Consider the following 20,730-nt stretch of genomic DNA (forward strand, 5'->3'; position numbering starts at 1 on the left):
TTTGGTTCCCTAGTTATTTTTGTCATGCATCTCATTCATGTACAAGCACAGTCGAATATCCCTGGGCATAGTTTGGTGAAAAAAAAAATGGTTTTCTGTTATTTTATCATATACTTGCCTAATTTGCTTAACCTGTCCATCTTCTTTTACAATCTCATTATGTTCTATTCAGAGCTTAATTTTTCGTTTTGCTTTGTATCATTCCAAACTTGGTTATATTGCAAGTGAGTCCTTTATTCAGTTGGATATAGCTAAAACCCAAGCAGTGGTTCTTGCACAACCCTACTAGTTACAGTTGCTGATGTGGAAATGACCTGTTCATTCTTAGCCATTTTTTTTTCTATGTGTTGCCAATCTTCAGTCCATGCTATTACCCCCATTCCAAATCTCTGAGTAATGACCTCTAATGTAGCAGCTTTTCAAATGCCCTTTTGAAAATCCAAATATACTACTTTGGATTTCCTTTCCGCTGGACGCATCAAAACTTTTTTTAGGAAGTTGTTAACACTATTTTCCTTTCATGAAATCATGTTGATTCTACATAATCATGTTATGCTTTACATGCCCTATTACTGCTGCCTTAAATGGACTGCAACATTTTGCTGACAGCTAATGTCAAGCTAACTGACCAGTAGTCCCATGTTTTTTTTCTTTCCCTCCTTTCCATTTATACTTCCTGTTTTCTAATCTACTTGGATCATTCTGGAGCCTAGGAAACCTTAGTAAACCACAGACAATGTGAAAGTCTTAGAAAGTGCAGGAAAGATTTAGTAGAATGATTCCAGAGACAAGGAATTTCATCCATAAGGTTAAACTGGAGCAGCTGGGATTTTTCTCTCTGGAGCAAAAATGTTGAAGGGTGATTTGATACAGCTGTACAAGATGATGATTGGTTTAGATGGAGTATGTAGAGGGAAGCTGTTCCCAGCAGCAGGCGGTTCATTTCCACTGAATTAAAGCAGGTGGTGATGTTCCTGTTTTTGGATGTGAGCTACTGTCAGGTGTCAGTTTAAAGAGAATCACTACCATCTGTAGTTCTGATGTCTCCAAGTGGCCTTAGCTACCTCTTACAATAAAGCATTACAGACAGAAAGCCAGGAAGGAAAAGGCACCATTCTATTTTCAACATTTCACAGATTCCCTAAGACTAAAGGGAAGGTGAAATGCTATAATTAAAAATACTTTAAAGTCTGTTATTTTTAAATCGTATGAGAGGATTACAATCCATAGACATGAAGTCAGTGTTCTTTAATGCCAGATGATATTGGCTTAATATGCCTTTTTTTTAAAAACACTCGTCTTTCAGGCATTACATTTTCAGGTTATTTTACAGTGAGTTGAGTAATAACTATCTGATGCTTTTGTCAATTCAGCTGATTTCTTTTGTGTCTGGTGAAGACTACAAGAGCATGTAGCCTCTGAAGGGAGACTGAATCATGAATGGCACAGTGATATCTGAGTTAAATTAGTATGCATAGAAACCCTTGAGTTCCTACTGGTTTCACATTTTAATGATAGAACATGCGGACAAATTCAGGCCATTCAAAGTTACTGTTTGTCAAAAAGAACACGGAAGTTAGTAGAACCATTTCTTAAATGTGGAGGGAAATTAGGACTTGGGATGTCCTTGTGGAAACAACAGGGGGCAGGTTATAGAGAAGGAATGGGATTCTGGAGGGCTCCTTCAGAGAGCTGGTCCTGATGTTATGGTTCCAGTGCTGGGAAAAAAATAGTGATTTCAAGTATGCTATTAATTGGTGGATGTGAAAGTAACGTTAAATATGGGTTGTGCTATAAAACTTTATAGCTACTTTAAAAAAGGTTTCATTTGTGTGTCTTCATGAGTGAATTGATATATTATGTAATGGGTACAAACTGGTTGCTGCATTTACCTATTAACAGTAACTACACTTAATAAGAATTCATTAGATGCAAAGAACTTTGGGATCTCCTGAGAATGTCATAGAGTAATACAGCACAGAAACAGGCCCTTCAGCCCAAATTGTCCATGCCAACCAAGATGCCCATCTAAGCCAGTCCCATTTGCCAGTGTTTGGCCCATATCCCTCTAAACCTTTCCTATCCATATACCTGCCCAAAATGTATTTTAAACGTTATTATTGAGGTTCCTGCCTCAATCACTTCCTCTGGCAGCTCATTCCATATACGCACCATTGTCTGCAGGAAGAAGTTAACCCTTGGGTCCCTTTTAAATCTCTCCCCTCTTACCTTAAACCTATGCCCTCTAGTTCTTGATTCCCCAGCCCTGGGGAAAAAACACTGAGTGCATTCACCCTGTCTATGCCCCTCATGATTTTATACACAGAATGGAGGAAATACTCAAAAGTCAGGCAAACAGAGAATCAGAGGCAACATTTCAGGCCAATGACCATGCACCACAATTATCTGAGCACTGCCAGCATTTTCTATTTTTAATTTCAGATTTCAAGTATCCACAGCATTTTAGTTTCAAACAATTTTCTATACTCCATTGAGTAAAAGCCTAGTCCAGAACCCATCCTCATAACTTAACCCCTTTGGTCCCGCTACACAAAGAGCAGGGTCGCTCGACTGCCTCTCCCCCCACCCCCCCAGTGGAAGGATCTGTGAGGAAGATGCAGGCACAAACCTCAGCCCAGTAGCCTGTGCTCCCTAGGCCAGAATCCCTCAATCACTTCTCTGAAGCAGGAGAGAGATCCAGCTCGCTTGGTGGAAGATTTCAGGTAACATCTCACCTTCTGTCTGATGGCCAACCAGAACAGGGGAGAACAGCTGTGGTGGAGTCGACCACAACAGCCTTCCCTGAACTGTGAGCGCCTGTCGCCTGGCGCACTGTAAATAAAAGCATTTTATAGTGTTTTTGAAGTTGTATTTCATTTATTGGTATCTAGAGACGTAGCTCACAATACAACTCTTACTGTATCATTACTTGTACAGATTTGATTCTTGCTTTCTTTCAAACAGAATGATAAACCTTGCAGACGTGAACATGGAAGAGCACCTCTGTCCTCCATTCCTTGGCTGCACCATCTGTGTGACGGGACTCAGCAGCTTGGACAGGCAGGAAGTGCAGCGACTTACCCTGGAGAATGGAGGTCTGTACACTGGACAGCTGAAGATGAATGAATGCACACATCTTATTGTACAAGAAGCTAAAGGTAAAAGCACCGTGTGTGATTTTTGTACCTGGCAAATTTGATATAGTGAAACCACTACACTACAATAGTGCTTCAAAATATTAATATTGCAGTTTTTGTTTGTGTTTTAGCTCTATTTCTTGCTAAATAAAACTACCATTTTTTATCTTCATTAAGCCCAAGATATGGGTGTTGTAAGCTTTTAGAAATAAATGTAGGAATGGTTAATAATGCGCCAATTTTCATTCTGCTGCTTTGAGCATAAAAAGAGTATTGTATTTGTAAATGAGCAATGACCACAGCTGGATTGGTAAATAGCATGTTGTATGGGTCAATAGACAACAAAATGAGGAAAGCCATCTTCACTTAATTATCTAGAAATATTTACAGCATTGTTGTTCAATAGAAATTTCTGTAGCTGTCTATGTAATAATGGCATCGGTGTTTTGGGCACATTATTTTAGTGGAATGTACTTTGTCTGCGTTTGCACAATGCAGGGGAATGTGTTTCAAAGGTCACAGATTACCCAAATGGTTGGGAATAGCAGGGTTTCCTGGTTTATAAAGAAATAACATTTACCATAATTACTACAGTATAATTGTAAAAGACAGATATAACCTGTAACAGTTGGAACAAGGTGGCTGACAGGTTGTGGTTTTTGTTTGGTTGTCTCAAGATAGTCAAGATAAGGATCCACCCCAAAATCCTCTCTTTAATCTTTTCCTGGACTGCAATATGTTGCCAGTTCTGATCATTGGTTTTAGGAGCAGGAAGGATATGTATAAGCCCTTCAATTTGCCTCTCCAGTTGTTTGAAGGCGACTAGCAGGATGGGCTTCTCTTAGTCTGGGGACTTAACTTCTTGTTTAGGTATCTGATTAATTTTCAAGGCCAACTAGTTAAATGATGGTTTCAACCCCAAGTTTTTTTTAATTTCTGCTGCAGTATACCAAGGCCTTTTTCTGGTCAATGTCCACTTTCTACCAATAATTTCTGCAGAGGATCTACATTCAGCCTTCCAAGGCTGCTGACGTAGTTAAGACAGCTGGTCAACACAAGTGGGTTGTAAACCAGTGTGTATGGGAACGTGTAAGTGGGAACTGGCCTCCTTACAAACCATGAACTCTTAACGTCTTTACAAGTTTTATTGATTATAAACCAGTTCACTCTTATTTGCTATAATACTGTTTCTATCAATTCCTTCTTTGAGATTCTCACAATTGCCCCCTTGACTAATCTATCTTTTTCTAACCTGTTTTCTTGCACTCACTAATTTCTTGCATCATGTGGCTGCAGAGGTTACTGTCTTTTACTTTCTAAACAAATGCAGCAACCCACGTGTGGATTCCTATTTAGCTATGTGTGACGAGCGGTTAATGTATAAGAAAATATTGCCTTGCAATAATTGACAATATTGGAATCCAGTTGTTAAATCATTCATTGTTTTTGTCTCTGGTACTCTACCTGGAAGTTCATGTCAAATAGTTGATTATAATATAAGATGAAAAGATTGGAAATAGTTGGGCAGTGTCCATGGAAAGAAATAGTGTTAGTGTTTCAAGTTGATGACAATCTAATTCAAGTTGATAGTACTCAATCTGACATTCATTAGTTTAAATTGTTTTGTCCTTGACCTATTGAGGTTTGGTCTTCTGGATTTACTTCCTTTAACTATTTACAACCTTGTGTTATCTTGTATTTTTCACAGACACTCCTGATCCTTCTTCACAGACTGAAATTTAAAGTTCCTCCACTCTTTTCTCAAAGTTGAGTTTCTCTGACAGTAGAGATCAGACTCTTACCTCTTTGAACTGGTTCCAGGGCTTGCATTTCTTCCTCTTCTCCATCATCAGAATTAGAAGGGGTAGTCTGAAAGAGTTATAAGACTTGAGCGTGATGGCCTCTGCCATGTTTATGGCTTGATTGATTACTGATCTGAATTTGGACGCACTGACCGTCACATCTACTACATTCCCTAGATTTCTTTGAACTTCATTGCAATTTCTTAAAGACTATTTTGGCTATTTAATAGTGCAAATAAGTTAAATTTTCAAAATGCTTTTAAAACTTAAAAGCCAAGCAAAAAATAGACAACTATGAGTTTACTTATAAATCTGATTGATCATTGATAGTTTTATATTCTAATTATACAAAGATAATCTGCACTCTAGTTTGCAGGATTGGGCAAGTCTACTCCCTTCAGGTTCCTATATGCTTCAGCAACAATTTCCTTAATGAGTAGGGTTCTTCTCTGCTTTTATAGTGTTTGGGTAATGTAGAAATGCCTGCTTTCATCAAATAAAAGTTATTGAACAGTATTACTTTTGAATGTATGATTTCATCCCAGTGAATTCTTCATAATTTCTACAACCTTACCTATATTTTGACAGAAATCTTTCTCCAGATTTACTTTCACTTTAAAGAGGGGAACCGGATCCCTTCTCCTCCACCCACCTCCCAGCCCGCTCAAGCAGTAGCATTTGTTTCACAGACTAAACTTCCATCACATAATGCACTCTGTGGAATATTCACTTTTCCAAAAGCAATTCTCCAGTTAGCTCACTCTATTTCAGATTACTAGATACAGCTCTCATTGTCCTTGAATGTTCACTTAATCAACATTCACAACGGGTAAAATAATTATTTTAACCTAATATAAGTCATTGATTTGCTTATGCTTTCTGCTGTCTGCTCAGGTCAGAAGTATGAATGTGCACAAAAGTGGAATGTATATTGCGTGTCTATCCAATGGTTCTTTGATTCTATTAAGCTGGGTGCTTGCCAAGATGAAGGCAATTATAAAGTTGAATCAGAAAGAAAATCTAAAGATTTAGCTCCAAGCACTTCAACTCCTACAAATATTAGAGATGCATTGAACCGTAAGTAGGACATACTTGTGTTCTTCCTTGTCTTTTTTGCTGGCGCCTCAGAATTTGGTATTTCTGCATTGTTTTTGTTTAAAAGATACTCAACTAATGTAATAACCCAATATAAAATGGAGGTTGTCTTAGTTAACTAGATTTTCACAGAAGCACTAGACACAATGCCTGTAAGTTTATTCTCACCTACAAACTGAGTTTCATTCATTTCATTGACTAGTTGTCTCTTTACATTTGGTATTTTGCCTATTCTTAGCTCAACCTCTATCAGATGTGAGCCATATTTCCAATATTAGCATGAGTTGCATCAATGAATCTGCATTCTCCTCTGCCATGACTGCTAGGCTTGAAGTGCCTGATGACCAGCTTGAAGCACTGGATCTTAGTCTTTCTGAAGTTCCTGAGGATTTGTTGGATGGATGCAAAGTAAGAATGCTTAAAGTTGCTTCTCAGGAATTGTATCACTGGATAATTGTATGGACTGAAACTACAAGGATATGTTCATGTTTGAATACATATAAACATTTTAAGGACATTTTTATTATTTATTAACCTCTTAATTCCAAAATATTTTTCTGATGAATAATTATTGTAAACGAGTAGCTTTTTACATATAAAATCTGACATATGGATGTATATGTATCTTGTCAGATCTATTTATCTGGATTTGGTGGTAAAAAGTTGGATAAATTAAGGCGGATGATTAACTTTGGAGGTGGTGTTCGCTTTAATCAAACCTCTGAAGGTGTTACTCACATAATTGTGGGAGAAGAAGATAAGGAGCTGAAACAGTGTTTAAACAAAATATCACACAGGTATAGTCATTGCATGTTTGGTACAGAAAGATAACATGAAGTGAAATGCATATAATTATCATGTTTGTGTATAGTTGTACATCATATCTGCTCTTTGCATAACAAAAACCCAGTTTCCAGATGTTTGTTGGTTTAGACATGTAACTTACTTGTATTGATCTGCTGAAATATTGTTAGGAAATTTTTCTTATAGTATTGCTCAAGGTTAGAGTACAGTTGATAAATACAGGTAAAACATGGAAGATATGGTATGTTTTGGTTTTGATGGTTTTGGTAGGTCCCGGGTTAAAATTTTTGATGGATGAATAGTGGTTAGTTTACCAAAGCAAAAACAAGAAGGAACATGTACTTTACATATTATCAGATGGCCGACAGTGCTTCAGTGATTTACTTGTGATGTGTAGTAAATCTAAAGCTGTTGGGCCATAACAACAGATCAGTTCTGATTGAAAGGCCATTGACTGGAAAAGTTGACTCTTTCCACCAATGTTGCCTGACCATTAAAGGTGTCCAGTTTTTGTTTTTATTTCCAGTTTATAGTATCTGATTTTTTTTTGCTCTTTAGCAATAGGAGTGCCTCGAGAATGATCTGCTATTTGATTAAACCATTACCACCCTTGATTATTATGTGTTTTTGATTGATTTACCTTGGTTAACCCCTAGCTAACAAAATCTATTAATTGCAGGATTCAAAACTTTTGGAGAATATTTGTGAAGCAGTAATTGATTTTCTGCACGGATGACTTTGTACTGGATTCTGCCGGCAGAGAAAATAGATTCTCTGCATCTATCCTATTGAACCTTTTATCCTGTCACTTAAGATGCCCTCAACCTTCTGGAGAATACTAGAAATCTGTTAACCATTTCATTCCTTAAATCATTCTGGTGGATCTATGTTGTGCATATTCTAAAGAGGAAAAATATTTCTTAAAAAGTTTGTGCTCAAAAATAAATACAGTATAATTGGGGTCTGACCATTGCTTCATTCAGAAGCAACATAACTCACTTCCCATTATATCCCCAATTGGGATAAAACCAAATATTTTCTGTTTTAATCTAAAAAGCTAATGCTGGAAATACTGGGCAGACCAAGAGCATCTGTAGAGAGGGAAACAAATTTAATATTTCATGTAGGTTTCCTTTCATCAGCACCAAATGTGATTCTATTATAAAATGATGCTGAAAATCTGAATTTGTCTTGTATTTCCAATGACAAAATTCTTTGAAAACTTATTTGGCCACTTAGCAGATCTCCTGTCATTGCTCACAGAGAACCAATCAATTTTTTAAAAAGATTTATTTGTTCACTGTTTCTGGGTGACTTTTGCTTTTGCTGGTATTTATTGCCAATTCCTCTGCCATTTTAGAAGGCAGTTAAAAGTTGACCACTGTTTTGGATCTGGAGTTGCACATATTTCAAACCAGATGATGGCAGACTAGCATCACTGAAGACCTTTGGTAAACTAGATGGATTTTTTTTAATGGCATTCAGGTACTTTTGTGGTTGCTATTACTGATTTTAGCTCTTTAATCTTTTAAGGTTTTCAGGTTGCTGTGATGGGGTTTAAATCTGACTAACTGTGAAGCACCGAGGGACTTCTGATACTCTGTAAAGCATTCAAAGTGCATGTGCCTTCTTATTTATTTTTCTTTGGTAAATTAGCCAACTATTCATCCATCAAAATTTTCAACCCAGGCCTTTTGATATTAATCCAGAAACCAAAATCTTTCTATTAGCATTTATTCTGTAGAAGTGGATGACAGCCACTGTCACTTCAGTTACCCATCTTGTTTAGGATCTGTTGCTGGGAATTGGTCTTATTCATTCATTCCTTTTTCTTTAGTATATACAGTAAAATTCCAATAATCCTGCATCTGATTGTTCGCAAATCCTAATGGTCCAGCATCTGACTCGCTCATTAGTCCGTTAATGTGAGCTGGGGGGGTACAGAGTGTAAGCGGAGTGTGTGGCCAGAGCTATGGGTCTGGAGTGGGGCCATGGTCAGGAATGTGGGATGAGTGTGTGGCCAGAGCCAAGGTTGGGGTCAGAAACGTGGGTGGGTTCGCAGCCAGAGCTGGGGTCTAGAGTGTTTGTGTATTTCTCACTCACTTTAAAGTGTATTTCCTCCTTGCTTTAAATTCACTGGGCTCATAGGAAAAATTATCAAATATTGTGTAGCATGTAAAACCAAATGTGCTTGGGTATTAATAGGAGTAACATCCAATAGTCCAGAAAAACTGTTAGTCCAGCAGCACCAAAGTTCCCAGGGTGCTGGATTATTGAAGTTTTACTGTATCATTCTTCGTTTTCCTGTTTTATTTTTTTTCCCTTGTTTTGCTTTGTTTTTATTCGTATATCAAAAGACAGATTGGGTGTTGCTTTGTGCAGCACATATGTTCAGAGTGCAGGGGCATCCCTATGCTTCTCATTGCCCATCTCTTCAATTCTCTACATAAAAAGCTGGAGGAACTCAGCGGGTCAGGCAGCACCAATGGAGGGAAATTGTTGATGTTTCGGATTGAGACCCTTCATCTGGACTGAAGATGCTGTATATTTCCCTCCACAGATGCTGCCTGACCCGCTGAGTTCCTCCAACTTTTTGTGTGTTGCTCGAGATTCCAGCATCTGCAGTCTCTTGAGACTTTAATTCTCTATCCCACTCTGACTTATTTCTCTGTGGATTCCTGCACTGCTAAAACAAGGCCCAATTGAACACCTTGAGGAACAGCACCTCATCTTCTGTGTGGACATGTTGCAGCCTTCCACAAATTCCACAACTTCAGATAAATTGCTTTCTCTGTTTGTATCAGGATTGGCCAGTTCTGCATTAGGTTATCCATCTGTAATATTAGCTCAGTTTTTCTCTCTCCATAAGCACAGGCTGACCTGCTGGATGTTTTCTGCAGCCCTGGATTTTTGCAACTTTTGCATTCTTTTGTTTTTCTTCTCTCTTTCTAACTTGCCCCATTTCCCAATGTAAATGTTCCTTTATTCATGTTCTCTCTTGTTCATTTCCTTTCTCTCTCTCTCTCTCTCTCTCTCTCTCATTCATTTTCTTTCTCTCTTGTTTGTTTTCTCTCTCTCATTTGTTTTCTCTCTCTCCTCCCCTCTCTTTCATTTGTTTCCTCTCTCGTTCTTTCTCTCTCCCTCCTTCTCTCGTCCACTCTCATCCTCCCTAATATATCAACCAAATGACTTCTTGTGCAGTTTATCTACACAGCAACCCTGCCCTCACTCCATCAGAGAGATTCCCTTTGTCCCATTCATCCTTTTCCCACCCTCTCTATATCTTAAAACTAATTGGGTTTGTTTCTGTACCAGTTTTGACAAAGGGTCTTTGACCTGCAATGCAATTCTGTTTCTCTTTCCATTGACATTGTCTGACCTGCTGAGTGTTTCCAGCATCTTATGTTTTTGTTTCAGATTTCCAACATCTGCAGTTTTTTGATATTGACAAATCCTGTCCTGTGTATTTCTGCCTATGCCTTGTTCTACTTTCTTAAGCTGCCCCAGGTGGATTTACCCAATGGTGCAGTGTGGTGGGTGCGGCAAGTTAAAGTGGAAGGAGATCTGAAACCTGGAAATTGTACAGCTCTGAGGCATGATGTGTTGGGTGGGCAAAGAGGTTAGCCATAGACCAAGGAAGATATGCAAAGTACAAAGCAACAGAGCAGTACAGAGAGGTACAGGAATTCTGGCCATCCATTAGCACCACTACCACACTGTTTCCATGACTTATTTGATTATCAGGGTGGTGTTCTGGATGACTTAGATTAAGAGCTTCCAGGTTGCATGGCCAAAGATTCCTGGAGCAGCTTGAGTAGTGTCCACTGCTAGATGTTTTCTAACCAGGTCATTTTTACTTTTATATTTATCTCTTTTCCCTTTGCTTCTTATTTTGAGAGTCTATTGCTGCTTATTGAAATTTTATTTCAGGTTCTTGCAAGTGCTCCTCAGCTTTGCCTTTCAATGCTTTGTGGCTGAGTTTGACAAGAGATGCAACAAAAGCTTTGCATAATCTGATTTGGCAATGCTGATGGCTTTGTTGTTCCATATTGCTGTCAGTTTGGTTGTGTTTTTTTGTCCCCTTTGCTTTCTTCATTTCAACACTTGATATGTTGTCTAAGGTGATAATGGATCCCAAATATTTAAAGGTCCTCACCCAGGCTTGCTAATTTTTTAAAATTCATTTTTCAGGATCTGGGCATTACAGACAAGGCTAGCATTTGTTGTCCATCTCTAATTGCTCTTGAAATGAGTATCTTGCTGGGCCATTTCAAAGGGCAATTAAGAGTCTGCCATATTCATGTTTCTAGAGTCACATGTAGACCAGGCTGGATAAGATTTACTTCCCCAAAATACATTAGTGAACTAAATGGGTTTTTATGACAACCCTGACACTTTTGTGGTCATTGTCACTAATGACTTGTTTAAAAATAAAATCCAGGTTATTAATTGAACTTAAATCCCACAATTGTCTTGATGGGAGTTGAACTCAAGTCTCTGGGTTGTTAGTCCAGGTCATTGAATTGGTGGTCCAGTAAATTAACTCTTGTGCCACCACCAATGCCGAATTAGATTATAGAATAGAAAGCTGATGGTGTTTGTGGAATCATTACTCATTATTGGGCGAGACCACTGGCCTTGTAGATACCTTTTCTGGAAGCTTGCATATTCTTGGTGTATGAAAGTATTAGTCAAGAAGAATCATCTTTTAGAAATTTGAATGTTTATTAATGTCCTTTGCAACTTTTGAATGGAATGATATTTATTGAACTAATATTTGTGTCAGGCCACATGTGGTTACAGCAAAGTGGTTAGTGGATTGCTTTTCCAAGAAACATCTACTTCCTGCTGAGCAGTATTTCCATCCAAATTATCAGCCTGATGTTCCAATACCAGGACATGTCAGCGGTAACCAAACCCATTTGACTCTGAACGGCAGTAACACACTGAAAGCAGCCACAGTCAGTCCCAACAGACAGCAACAAGCAGATGATGATCTCCTATTACAGTACCTGGAGAACAACAAAACTGTAGGTTAGAGACTAATCTTTTAATTTTTAATTTCAAATATTGTGGTGACTTATGCTGCAGTTTCTTCCCTCAGAGGCCTGGGCATTGTTGGGTCAGTAGACTACCTTTTCATCTCTATGCTTCAACCTGATTTTGGGTGGAAATTAAAGATTTTTCGTGTCACCAGTTATGAGCAAGTCTATTAGTGCTCCTGTATTTCTATACACATTTCTTAAAGTTATTTAGCTTCTCTGTAGTTCTAAGTGTTATGCTGTTTAGAAATATTAAATTATTTTATCTTGGATTTAAAGTAGATGACCATATCCTTCCTCACATTGAATACCCAACTGCTAGCTTTCTCATTTGCTTAATCTGTCCCTGTTACCATGTTGCTCCCTTGATATAGCCTATTACATATCATAACTGGGTACCAATGTGGGTATGTAATTCTCTGTTCCTTTATTCAAGTTATTGATATGTATATTGAAAAGCCAAGGTCTTAGTATAGATCTCTGGGGAACAGCCACATACCTCACCCTGCCAATTAGCACACATTCCATTTATCCATGCTCTGCCTTATACTTTCCAAATAATTACCAGCCCATGTAACAGGATTACCTTCAATTATTTTAAAGTATCTCATAATCTGCTGTGTAGGCCTTCTTCAGATTCTTTCTAAAAGTTCGTATAAACGACAGCTATGGACGTTACCTGCCAACCTCCTCAGGGCTGTCCTCAAAAAAAAACTAAATTGGGCTACTTGAGTTCCAACAATCCTAAAGAAGCTCTTCACTAACTGGGGCAAATCAGCCACTTGACTGGAATCCCACCCACCACCCTAAATGTTTATTCCTATCACCAATATACAGTGCACTTGCCTAGGCTACTCCAGCAGCATCTCCCAAACCCTCTCACCAGGGTGGACGAGGGCAGCAGATACACTGGCTTCCTTCCACATCGCCTGACATCCTGACTTAGAAATATACTGATGTTCCTTCCTGGGTCTAAATCCTGGACTGCAGCACCTCAAGAGCTTGGTTCAAAGCCAAATTCTCATGAGTAATTAGATATGAGCAATAAATGATTGCCTTGTCAGCAATGCCTACAATCTGAAAAATGAACAAAAATAAAGTCTGTCCTTTGCTGAATCCCCTGACGTCACCCTGCTAGATAGTAAAGTCCAAATCCAAAATGATGAATGCCTGCACAGCGGCAGGGTCATGTGCAGCATGATGCTGTAATGTGGTTGGGCCTATTTTTTGATTCTGGCAAAGCCGTTCCCCAGGATTCGGGAAGCATTCAAAAGCTATTAAAAATCAATTATAAAAGCAATCATTTTTTAAAATTAAATCACTCGAAACACTTAAAACTGTCTTAAGTAATTAAAAACATTAAAGCAAACAACTAATTAAACACTCTAAAGTATCTTGTCTTCTTCATAGCCTTTTCTTTCCATTCAAATGAATGGGTTTGATGTTCTGGCTTAAGCTCTCACCTGGCAAAAGATCAGGAAGATTACACACCTTGAGTGCCGAGAAATTCAACAAGTTCATGCTTTGCTGCTGAATTCCACGTGGAGTGGAGTCTAATGTCAGTGCAGCCAGTGACTTCAGAACATCAGCATTTGCAGTCCTAAACTCACTGATGTCACTTGGGGCTAAATGCAGTAGTTAAAAACAAAACTGCTAGCATGACCCAACAAGTTGCAGCCCATTACTGATAGATTATACTGACAGATAATGACACTGGTTGAGAGAAGGTGGTTAAAGCTTGTTAGTGGCAACTGATCTGTCTGACAAGGTGTAAGTAAAGACCGAGAGCAAAGGAGAAAAAGTAGTGCTGGAACTATGAGATACTCAGTGGTTGCTGGGAAAATGAAATCAAAGAGAATGCTTGAAATACCAGCAGGTCAGGCAGCGGAGGGAGTAAAACTAAATTCATGTTACGGGTTGATGCAACAGTAAAGGCATCTGAAATTTTTGAGATCTGACAGGCAATTAATTGTTGAGTCCCAAGGTCTGTTAGGTGCCTAGGCAGAAAATGAGATGTTGTTTCTTGAGCTTGTGTTTGTTGAAACCATATAAGAGGCCAAAAACGAAGTCAGAGTGGGATGGAAAATTAAGGTGACAGGTGACTGGAAGCTCAGGGTCACTGTTGTGGACTGAACAGAGATGTTCTGCAAAGTAGTCCCCAATGTGCATTTTGGTTTCTCAACATAACGGATTATACATTGCATACCACATTAACTTTCTTAATCCCTGGAAGTCTCTCTAGCGTAAAATAAATCATTTCTATACATTGCCAAATGGGCTAATGTACCATTCATGGTATTTGTCATTCCTGTTTCTTTTAGATCACTTATCAAAATAACCTTGGCCAATATTCAATCGAATCTAATCTAGGCAAGGTCATCTTGATCTAGTGGAGGTATCGATGTGGGATACAAAACCACTTTTGTCAATTCACTCATTGTATGTTGGGTGCTATGCGTGCTTTGAAAGGTGGCAGTTCACAAAGTTTTAGAATGCATGGTTATCCAATCATTGATGCAAAAAAGCCAGGTCTCATGCACAGAAGTATTTAACATGGAGGTATTTACATTTTTGAAAGATCGGGGAATTGAGGGCTATGGGGATTTGACACAGAGGAGTTGAGGCCTGAGATAGATCAGCCTTGGTCACAGGGGCAGACTTGGGCTGGTGGGCCTATTCCTGCTCCTGTTTTCTTGTGTTCCAAGTTAGTTCAGTCTGCACTTTGAATTGTTGTCTTGTTTGATTGTTAAAATGTAATATGTTCTCATTTTTCCTTCTGCTTCAATTAATTGTTAATCAGATGTTTTTCTTGTCATATACTGTAGAAGGTCCCGACAATGGGAAAAAAACTGACAGTCTCCATGCAACCATGCTGGAAAATAATGAGTTAGCAAACACTTCTGCAAACCAAACCAAATGTGCAGAGGAAGGACTATTTTGGAAAAAGCGATTTCTAATATTTGGCTTTACTAAAGAAGATGAAACCTATATGTCTGAAGTCATTGAGAGAAGTGGCGGGAAGGTTCTACAACCCCACAGCCGGGCTGTTGCAGACTATGCAGTTGTGCCTTTACTGGGAACTTATGTGGATGCAACTGTGGGCGAAGTGGTTACAAATACCTGGCTGGTAAGAAAATTGTTATTAATGACACTTCGCTGTATCAAATGTAGGTAATACAAGTAACTGCTTTTTCAATTATATGACACTTGCTGCTAAGTTGATTTCTCATCTTGTGGTATGACACATGAAAAGCATTGTTTGGGGCAGATTTTTTAAAAATCCTCCTGACCTCCTCAATTTGGAAATAATGAACAAAATTGTATTTTGAACTGAGTATAATCAAACTATTGGATATTATTACCAAAAAGACAAAGACTTTCTATTGAGTTTTGCCTTAATTTAGTTGTCCTAGAAAAAATCAAGACATGTTAAAAGTAAATGAGTGACTTGGTTGAACCATCAGTTTTGCAAGACCCAACTTTGGTTCATGCTGACCTTTGAAAGTTTTACGTTTAAAATGAATGCTTTATGGAAAGGTATTCATTTGACTGTAAAATTGTTATGTGTTAGCTCGGTGATGCAAATGCTTTATTAATTTACTTACAGCCTTGAGTTGGTTGATACACGAATGTACAGAAAATGTTTTCAGTATTGATCAATATCAGATCGTCCCTTTGCCAGTGACTAACTAGTAATACGCATGAAATAAAGCAATGTCTAATTACATGTACTTCCATTATTCTCCTATGTCTGCTTAACCATTCAGTGGTAAAATTGGCTGAGCCATATATGGTATCTGGCCTATTTTGGTGTCCATTGGATTCCATTTGTATTGCACAGCCAATTTGGGATCCTTCAAAGATCACTGTACCAATCATCAGGTTATTGGCTCTGTCACAAGAGTAAACTACTCTTTACAATTTCATTTTTGACATCCTGTGTGATTGTGACAAAACTAGTCTATGTCTCATCATTCTTTAAAGATCGTCCACTTTGTACTTCATCACCCTTTCACTGGCACCTAGCTTTATGGGAAAACACTTGCCTTATTTCAGTTTTGTCCATCCAGCCAAAGAATTACTGCAATACCTAATCCCTCATCTGCACTGTTACTTCTAGTTTCCCCCAAGGAACCATTGACCATACTTTTCTTGTCTATCGCCTACTTCTTGGCAGCTTCATCTGAAAACAGAGCATCAGTTTCTGTGTGTGGTGATGACATCTGGCTTCAGTTAACCCTCCCTTTGTCTCTATCTGTCATTTCAACTAAATATTGGGAAGTCCAAAGTCATTACCTTTGATCCCCATCATAAATTGTTTCATCCATGCTCCTCCTGACTTAAACTGAATCAAACTGTGCCCAAAAATTTTTTTCCATTTTGGTTCTGAAGTCCAGACTACATAACCATCCTTCACTAAATCTGCCTTTCTCCATTTCCTTCACCTTCTTCAGTTTGCCTGCTATTGAAACACTTAACTACACATTTGCTACCCCTGTATTTGACAATTGCACTGCTCACTAGGCAAATTGCTCTCTTTCTCCCTTTCATAATCCTGAGGTCATGCAGAACACTGCTGCCCATTTTCTTATTTGCACCAAATCCTATTCATCTAGAGCCCCTGTGTTTGCTGACCTACATTGACTTCTGGTTGAGCATTGTCTCATTTTTAAACTGCTTCATCTGTGATTTCAGTTGCTTCCATTGCTTTTTCTTCCCCTAGTTTTGTAATCTCAACCTGTTAACCTGCTGAGATAAGTGTACTCCTTCAGTTCTGGCCTCCTGATTATTCCCCAACTTCCTACCATTCCTTCAGCTACTTGCGTCATAAACTCTGGAATTCCCTTAATAAACCTCTGACTTTTTATTTCACTTCCTTCCTTTAGGATACACTCTAAAACCTATTCTTTAGGCAGACTTTTGGCTACCTGCCCAACACATCTTTGTGGGCTTGTCAAGTGTTGAAAGTTTTACCATTAAGAGTCATGGAATGTTTTGCTATTCCAAAGTAGTGTGTAAGTTGTTATTGTAATTGAGGAATGAGGGGTGGGGCAGAACGGGAGCATAGCCAGAGACCTAGGTGCTGCTCATCAGCAGTTTTCAACCCTAAAGTGGCTAGAACACCCTAAGATGGTGTTCCTGCTCTTGAACAGCCACACTTTGTTGGCAAAGCTAACATTACATGGAAAAAAAATTAAAAATCCATTCATCTCCAATGGCAATCTTTGGGAAATTAGGGTAAGAATAGGTCAGCCAGGCAGTCAAAGCTCATCTTTAATTTCCCACCAGCAGCTTTTTGAATAATCCCAATGTTTTTACCTTGTCTACTCTGGCTGATTATAACAAACATTTATAATTGAATGAAAAGGTTCTTTGGATAGCATTGAATTAAAATATACGTTTGATTAAATTTTGAAGACTGTAGGTGCTACTTTTATAAATGCAATAATTGACAGTTGACTTCTCTTTTTAAACATTATTTTATATTGATTTCAATTCAATTCTTGTGATTTTAGTTCATGAAGGAGTTAAGTTCCGTGTACTGTCTCCAGTAATCATTACAAGTTGCTTGCCAACTCATAAATATCTATTATATTATGCATGGCTATTAGTTTTTTGATGGTAGGTATGCTTTACTGCAATTTGTCATTATTACTGATTTTAAAGGATATTAAAGGAATGTGTTTCACTGTTGATCTTCCTCCTGTTGCAGGCAATGTGCATGGATCAGCAGCATGTTCTTCCTTCACAGTCCAATGCCTTATTTACCCCTATATCCTATGTGGAAGGAAGCAATCCACTGAATAACTGCGTACTTTCTATTAGCCAGTTTACTGGAGTAGAACGTGATGCACTATTTAACATAGCAGAATTACTTGGAGCAAGGTAACTGCACATGAAAACGGAAATCTGCAGACTATCTACTGTACACGTTGTTTAAAGCCATCCTTCTGGACATGTTTATCATGGATTCCCTGTGATTTAATATGCATATGGTAAAAGTTAGAGTTCTCTAATGGGAGAAAAGAAATCACCTTGGTTGCCTGCTTGAGAATTTCTGGATACGTATGGGCAAATGGTATAACTGTTCTATACCACATGTTACATCTTGCCAACTGGAAGAAGGCCTGTTTGTACCTGCTCTGTTTCCTGTTAGCCAGTCATCTTACTATTTTCTATTTTACCTTATTTCTTTTGTTCCTTTCCTTGATTTCTACTTGTTTTCCTTGCATCTTGGGTGCTTTATCTGCATCTTTTTATTCTGAAGACTAATCTATTTATTTAATATCTGTAATTTCCTGATTTGTAATTATCGTATACCCTTTGTCATTAAGTGACAAACATTATTAGATACCCTCTTTCTCTTAATGTTGTAACATCTTTTGGTGTTGCCTTTTGATATCTCAAGCCCCTTTTTTTGAATTTGTTTTATGCAGCTGTTACTACTTGCATTATATCCTTTTGCTGGTCATTATTTCTTCCTCATTCTCTTGGATTTCTCCCATTCCTTTGCATTTGTACAATCCCTTTCTTTTACAAAATGCAGCCGGTGGGTTACATCTAACCCACACACTTCTTCCCAGTCTGACAAGACCCACTTATGTGGCAGTGAGAGAGAGCTGGATAGAAGATCCTACTGACCAGCCCAGTTTTCTTCCATGTGCCTGCCCAGCTTTTAACACGTCAATCTAACTACACTCTCTTTCTGTATTTCCTAAATTGGACAATTACATTAGTTCTCTGGGTAATTTTAGAGGGTTCTGGCTGCTGTGTTGATTTAGCACTAAGTTGAAAATTTCACTCATGGTAACAGAGTGTGCGATATCTGAAATAAAAAAAAGGGTGGTTTGTAGAACAAAGAACCTGAGATTGGCAGCCGGACAGTCACAGCTCAAGTTCTTCCTGCCCCAGCCAAAAGTATAATTTCCTGAAGGTAATCATCAAATTTGCATTTGAGTGAATCAGTCATTCCTTTTATCATGTCTGTACAGAGATAGTTCCACAGATTTCATCTTGCTCACTAAAATGTTATTGTTGATCAGTTTTGAACTTGCATTCATGCAAAGATTGTGATCTTGAGTTCTGTTTTAGACAAAGTGAAGCACTTGGCAGGGTCTACACTAACCAGGCCCTTTTAGAATCATAGAAAATATAATTATACTGCCTCTTGGCATTGTTCTTAGTGAGAATGTTCCTAAGTTAGACCTTGTAATTCAGTCCCTCGATCCTTTCAATCATTTGGGTTATGTTCTTTATGCTTTCGATTGCTGCCTGTATTGCAGCAACTGGATCTACAATATTGAGTCACACCAGTGATTTATAAAATTATGGGATTGTCTCACTGATATTATTTTCCTCCAATTAAATTAAAGGTATAGGCTAGAGTAAGACAACATGGGGTAAATGTAAATCAAAAGCAGATAAGTAATAATTATATAGAACTTGAACAAAACTGTAGTTGTGTACAAAGGAGTGCGTGCAGTCCAATGATCACCTTTTAGTATCTGACATTACTTCTGGTATTAGCTGTGCTTTCTGGAATAATTATTGACTTTTTCACACAAGGGAAAACTTAATTGCTGCTTTGCCTTGTTAGTTGCATTAGAAGAAACTGTTACCATTCCCCAAAATCTTGGTCCAATATGGGTAGGGAATTAAAATAATAGATTTTAAATGAAATACAGCCTTAATCAGAAGACATGTGCACATAACAGAATGTATTGAAATTTCTTGCTTTGCTTAGAGTGCAGGAATTTTTTGTTCGAAAAGCTAATGTGAAGAAAGACATGCTTGCCAGCACCCATTTGGTCTTGCAAGAACCACAAGGCTCTAAGTATGAAGCTGCAAAAAAGTGGGGTTTACCAGCTGTATCTTCTGCTTGGCTGTTTGAATCAGCTCGATCAGGAAAGAAGGCTGATGAAAATAAATTCTTAGTAGAAAATTTTAATAACCCTGGTAAGTGTTATGTGAATGATTGTTTAAACCCCATTTTCAAGCTATAAATATTAAAGATGAAGATAATGAGAAGTATTTTACATTGTCATAAATTGATCTTGCTCCTATGTCATTTGAATCCCATTGATGACACCTTCCATTGTCTGCTGATAGGATGGTGAATAGCTTGTTCTGCTTTATAGGCCCAAGGAATGCCTGGGCAATTTTCCATAATGTTGGAACCATACCAATGCTATAACTGTACTGGATTAGCTTGGCTAGCGTTACAACTATTTCTGGAGTGTAGGCCGTATTACTACGGCTAGAATCTTGTTCAGTGCTATAGTCTTTGTACAATCCATAGATGAAGTGAATCGAATTGGCTGAAGATCTGTGTCAGTTATGATGGGGATCTCAGGTGGAAGCCCTGTAGATGGCTGAACATTGTTGATTTGTCTTTCACACTTCACATTAGGCCCACCTTTGCTGTTGGAGCTGCCCCACCCTGTATAGTTTTTTTTAAGTATCCAATATAATTCTCAACTAGATGTGGCAGGACTACAGAGTTTTGGATTGATATCAGTTGTGATAATGTCAGTTGCACACTGCTTTTGCTGTTTTATGTGCATGCAGACCACTGTGTTGCAGCTTCAGTACATTTTTAAATGTTCCTGGTGCTGCTGTTGGCACGTCCTTCTGCTCAGACTTTCCACATTTCCCTGATAGAGGTGCCTTCCTACTTAGTTCCATAAGTCACCATTACCTTCTTCTGCAACAACAGAATCTCAGACTCCATGAGTAGACTAACCATGGGCATTTTAAATGAAGGTTTCCAAAGCAAAATACTGGAAAGCTATAACAAAAATAGAAAATACTGGGAATACATAATAGATCAGAACAGATGAAAGGTCATCA

The 20,730-nt window shown here is 38.2% G+C and overlaps 1 protein-coding gene across 3 annotated transcripts in view; it reads left to right on the forward strand.

Moving 5' to 3' along the window:
* Positions 1–20,730, forward strand: part of topbp1 (DNA topoisomerase II binding protein 1) — a 65,020-nt gene that overhangs the window by 10,761 nt on the left and 33,529 nt on the right. For 2 of the 3 annotated variants that reach the window (XM_052015837.1, XM_052015838.1), the window contains exons 6-13: positions 2,965–3,158; positions 5,834–6,016; positions 6,273–6,442; positions 6,668–6,831; positions 11,625–11,872; positions 14,706–15,007; positions 17,594–17,766; positions 19,625–19,836. In XM_052015837.1, coding sequence (XP_051871797.1) covers positions 2,965–3,158; positions 5,834–6,016; positions 6,273–6,442; positions 6,668–6,831; positions 11,625–11,872; positions 14,706–15,007; positions 17,594–17,766; positions 19,625–19,836 — 1,646 coding nt within the window. Of the gene's footprint in view, positions 1–2,964; positions 3,159–5,833; positions 6,017–6,272; positions 6,443–6,667; positions 6,832–11,624; positions 11,873–14,705; positions 15,008–17,593; positions 17,767–19,624; positions 19,837–20,730 lie in introns of those variants that run through there. The other variant, XM_052015839.1, reaches the window with a different exon arrangement.

The sequence above is a fragment of the Pristis pectinata genome, chromosome 5, assembly GCF_009764475.1.
Source record: "Pristis pectinata isolate sPriPec2 chromosome 5, sPriPec2.1.pri, whole genome shotgun sequence".
Lineage (NCBI taxonomy): Eukaryota > Metazoa > Chordata > Chondrichthyes > Rhinopristiformes > Pristidae > Pristis > Pristis pectinata.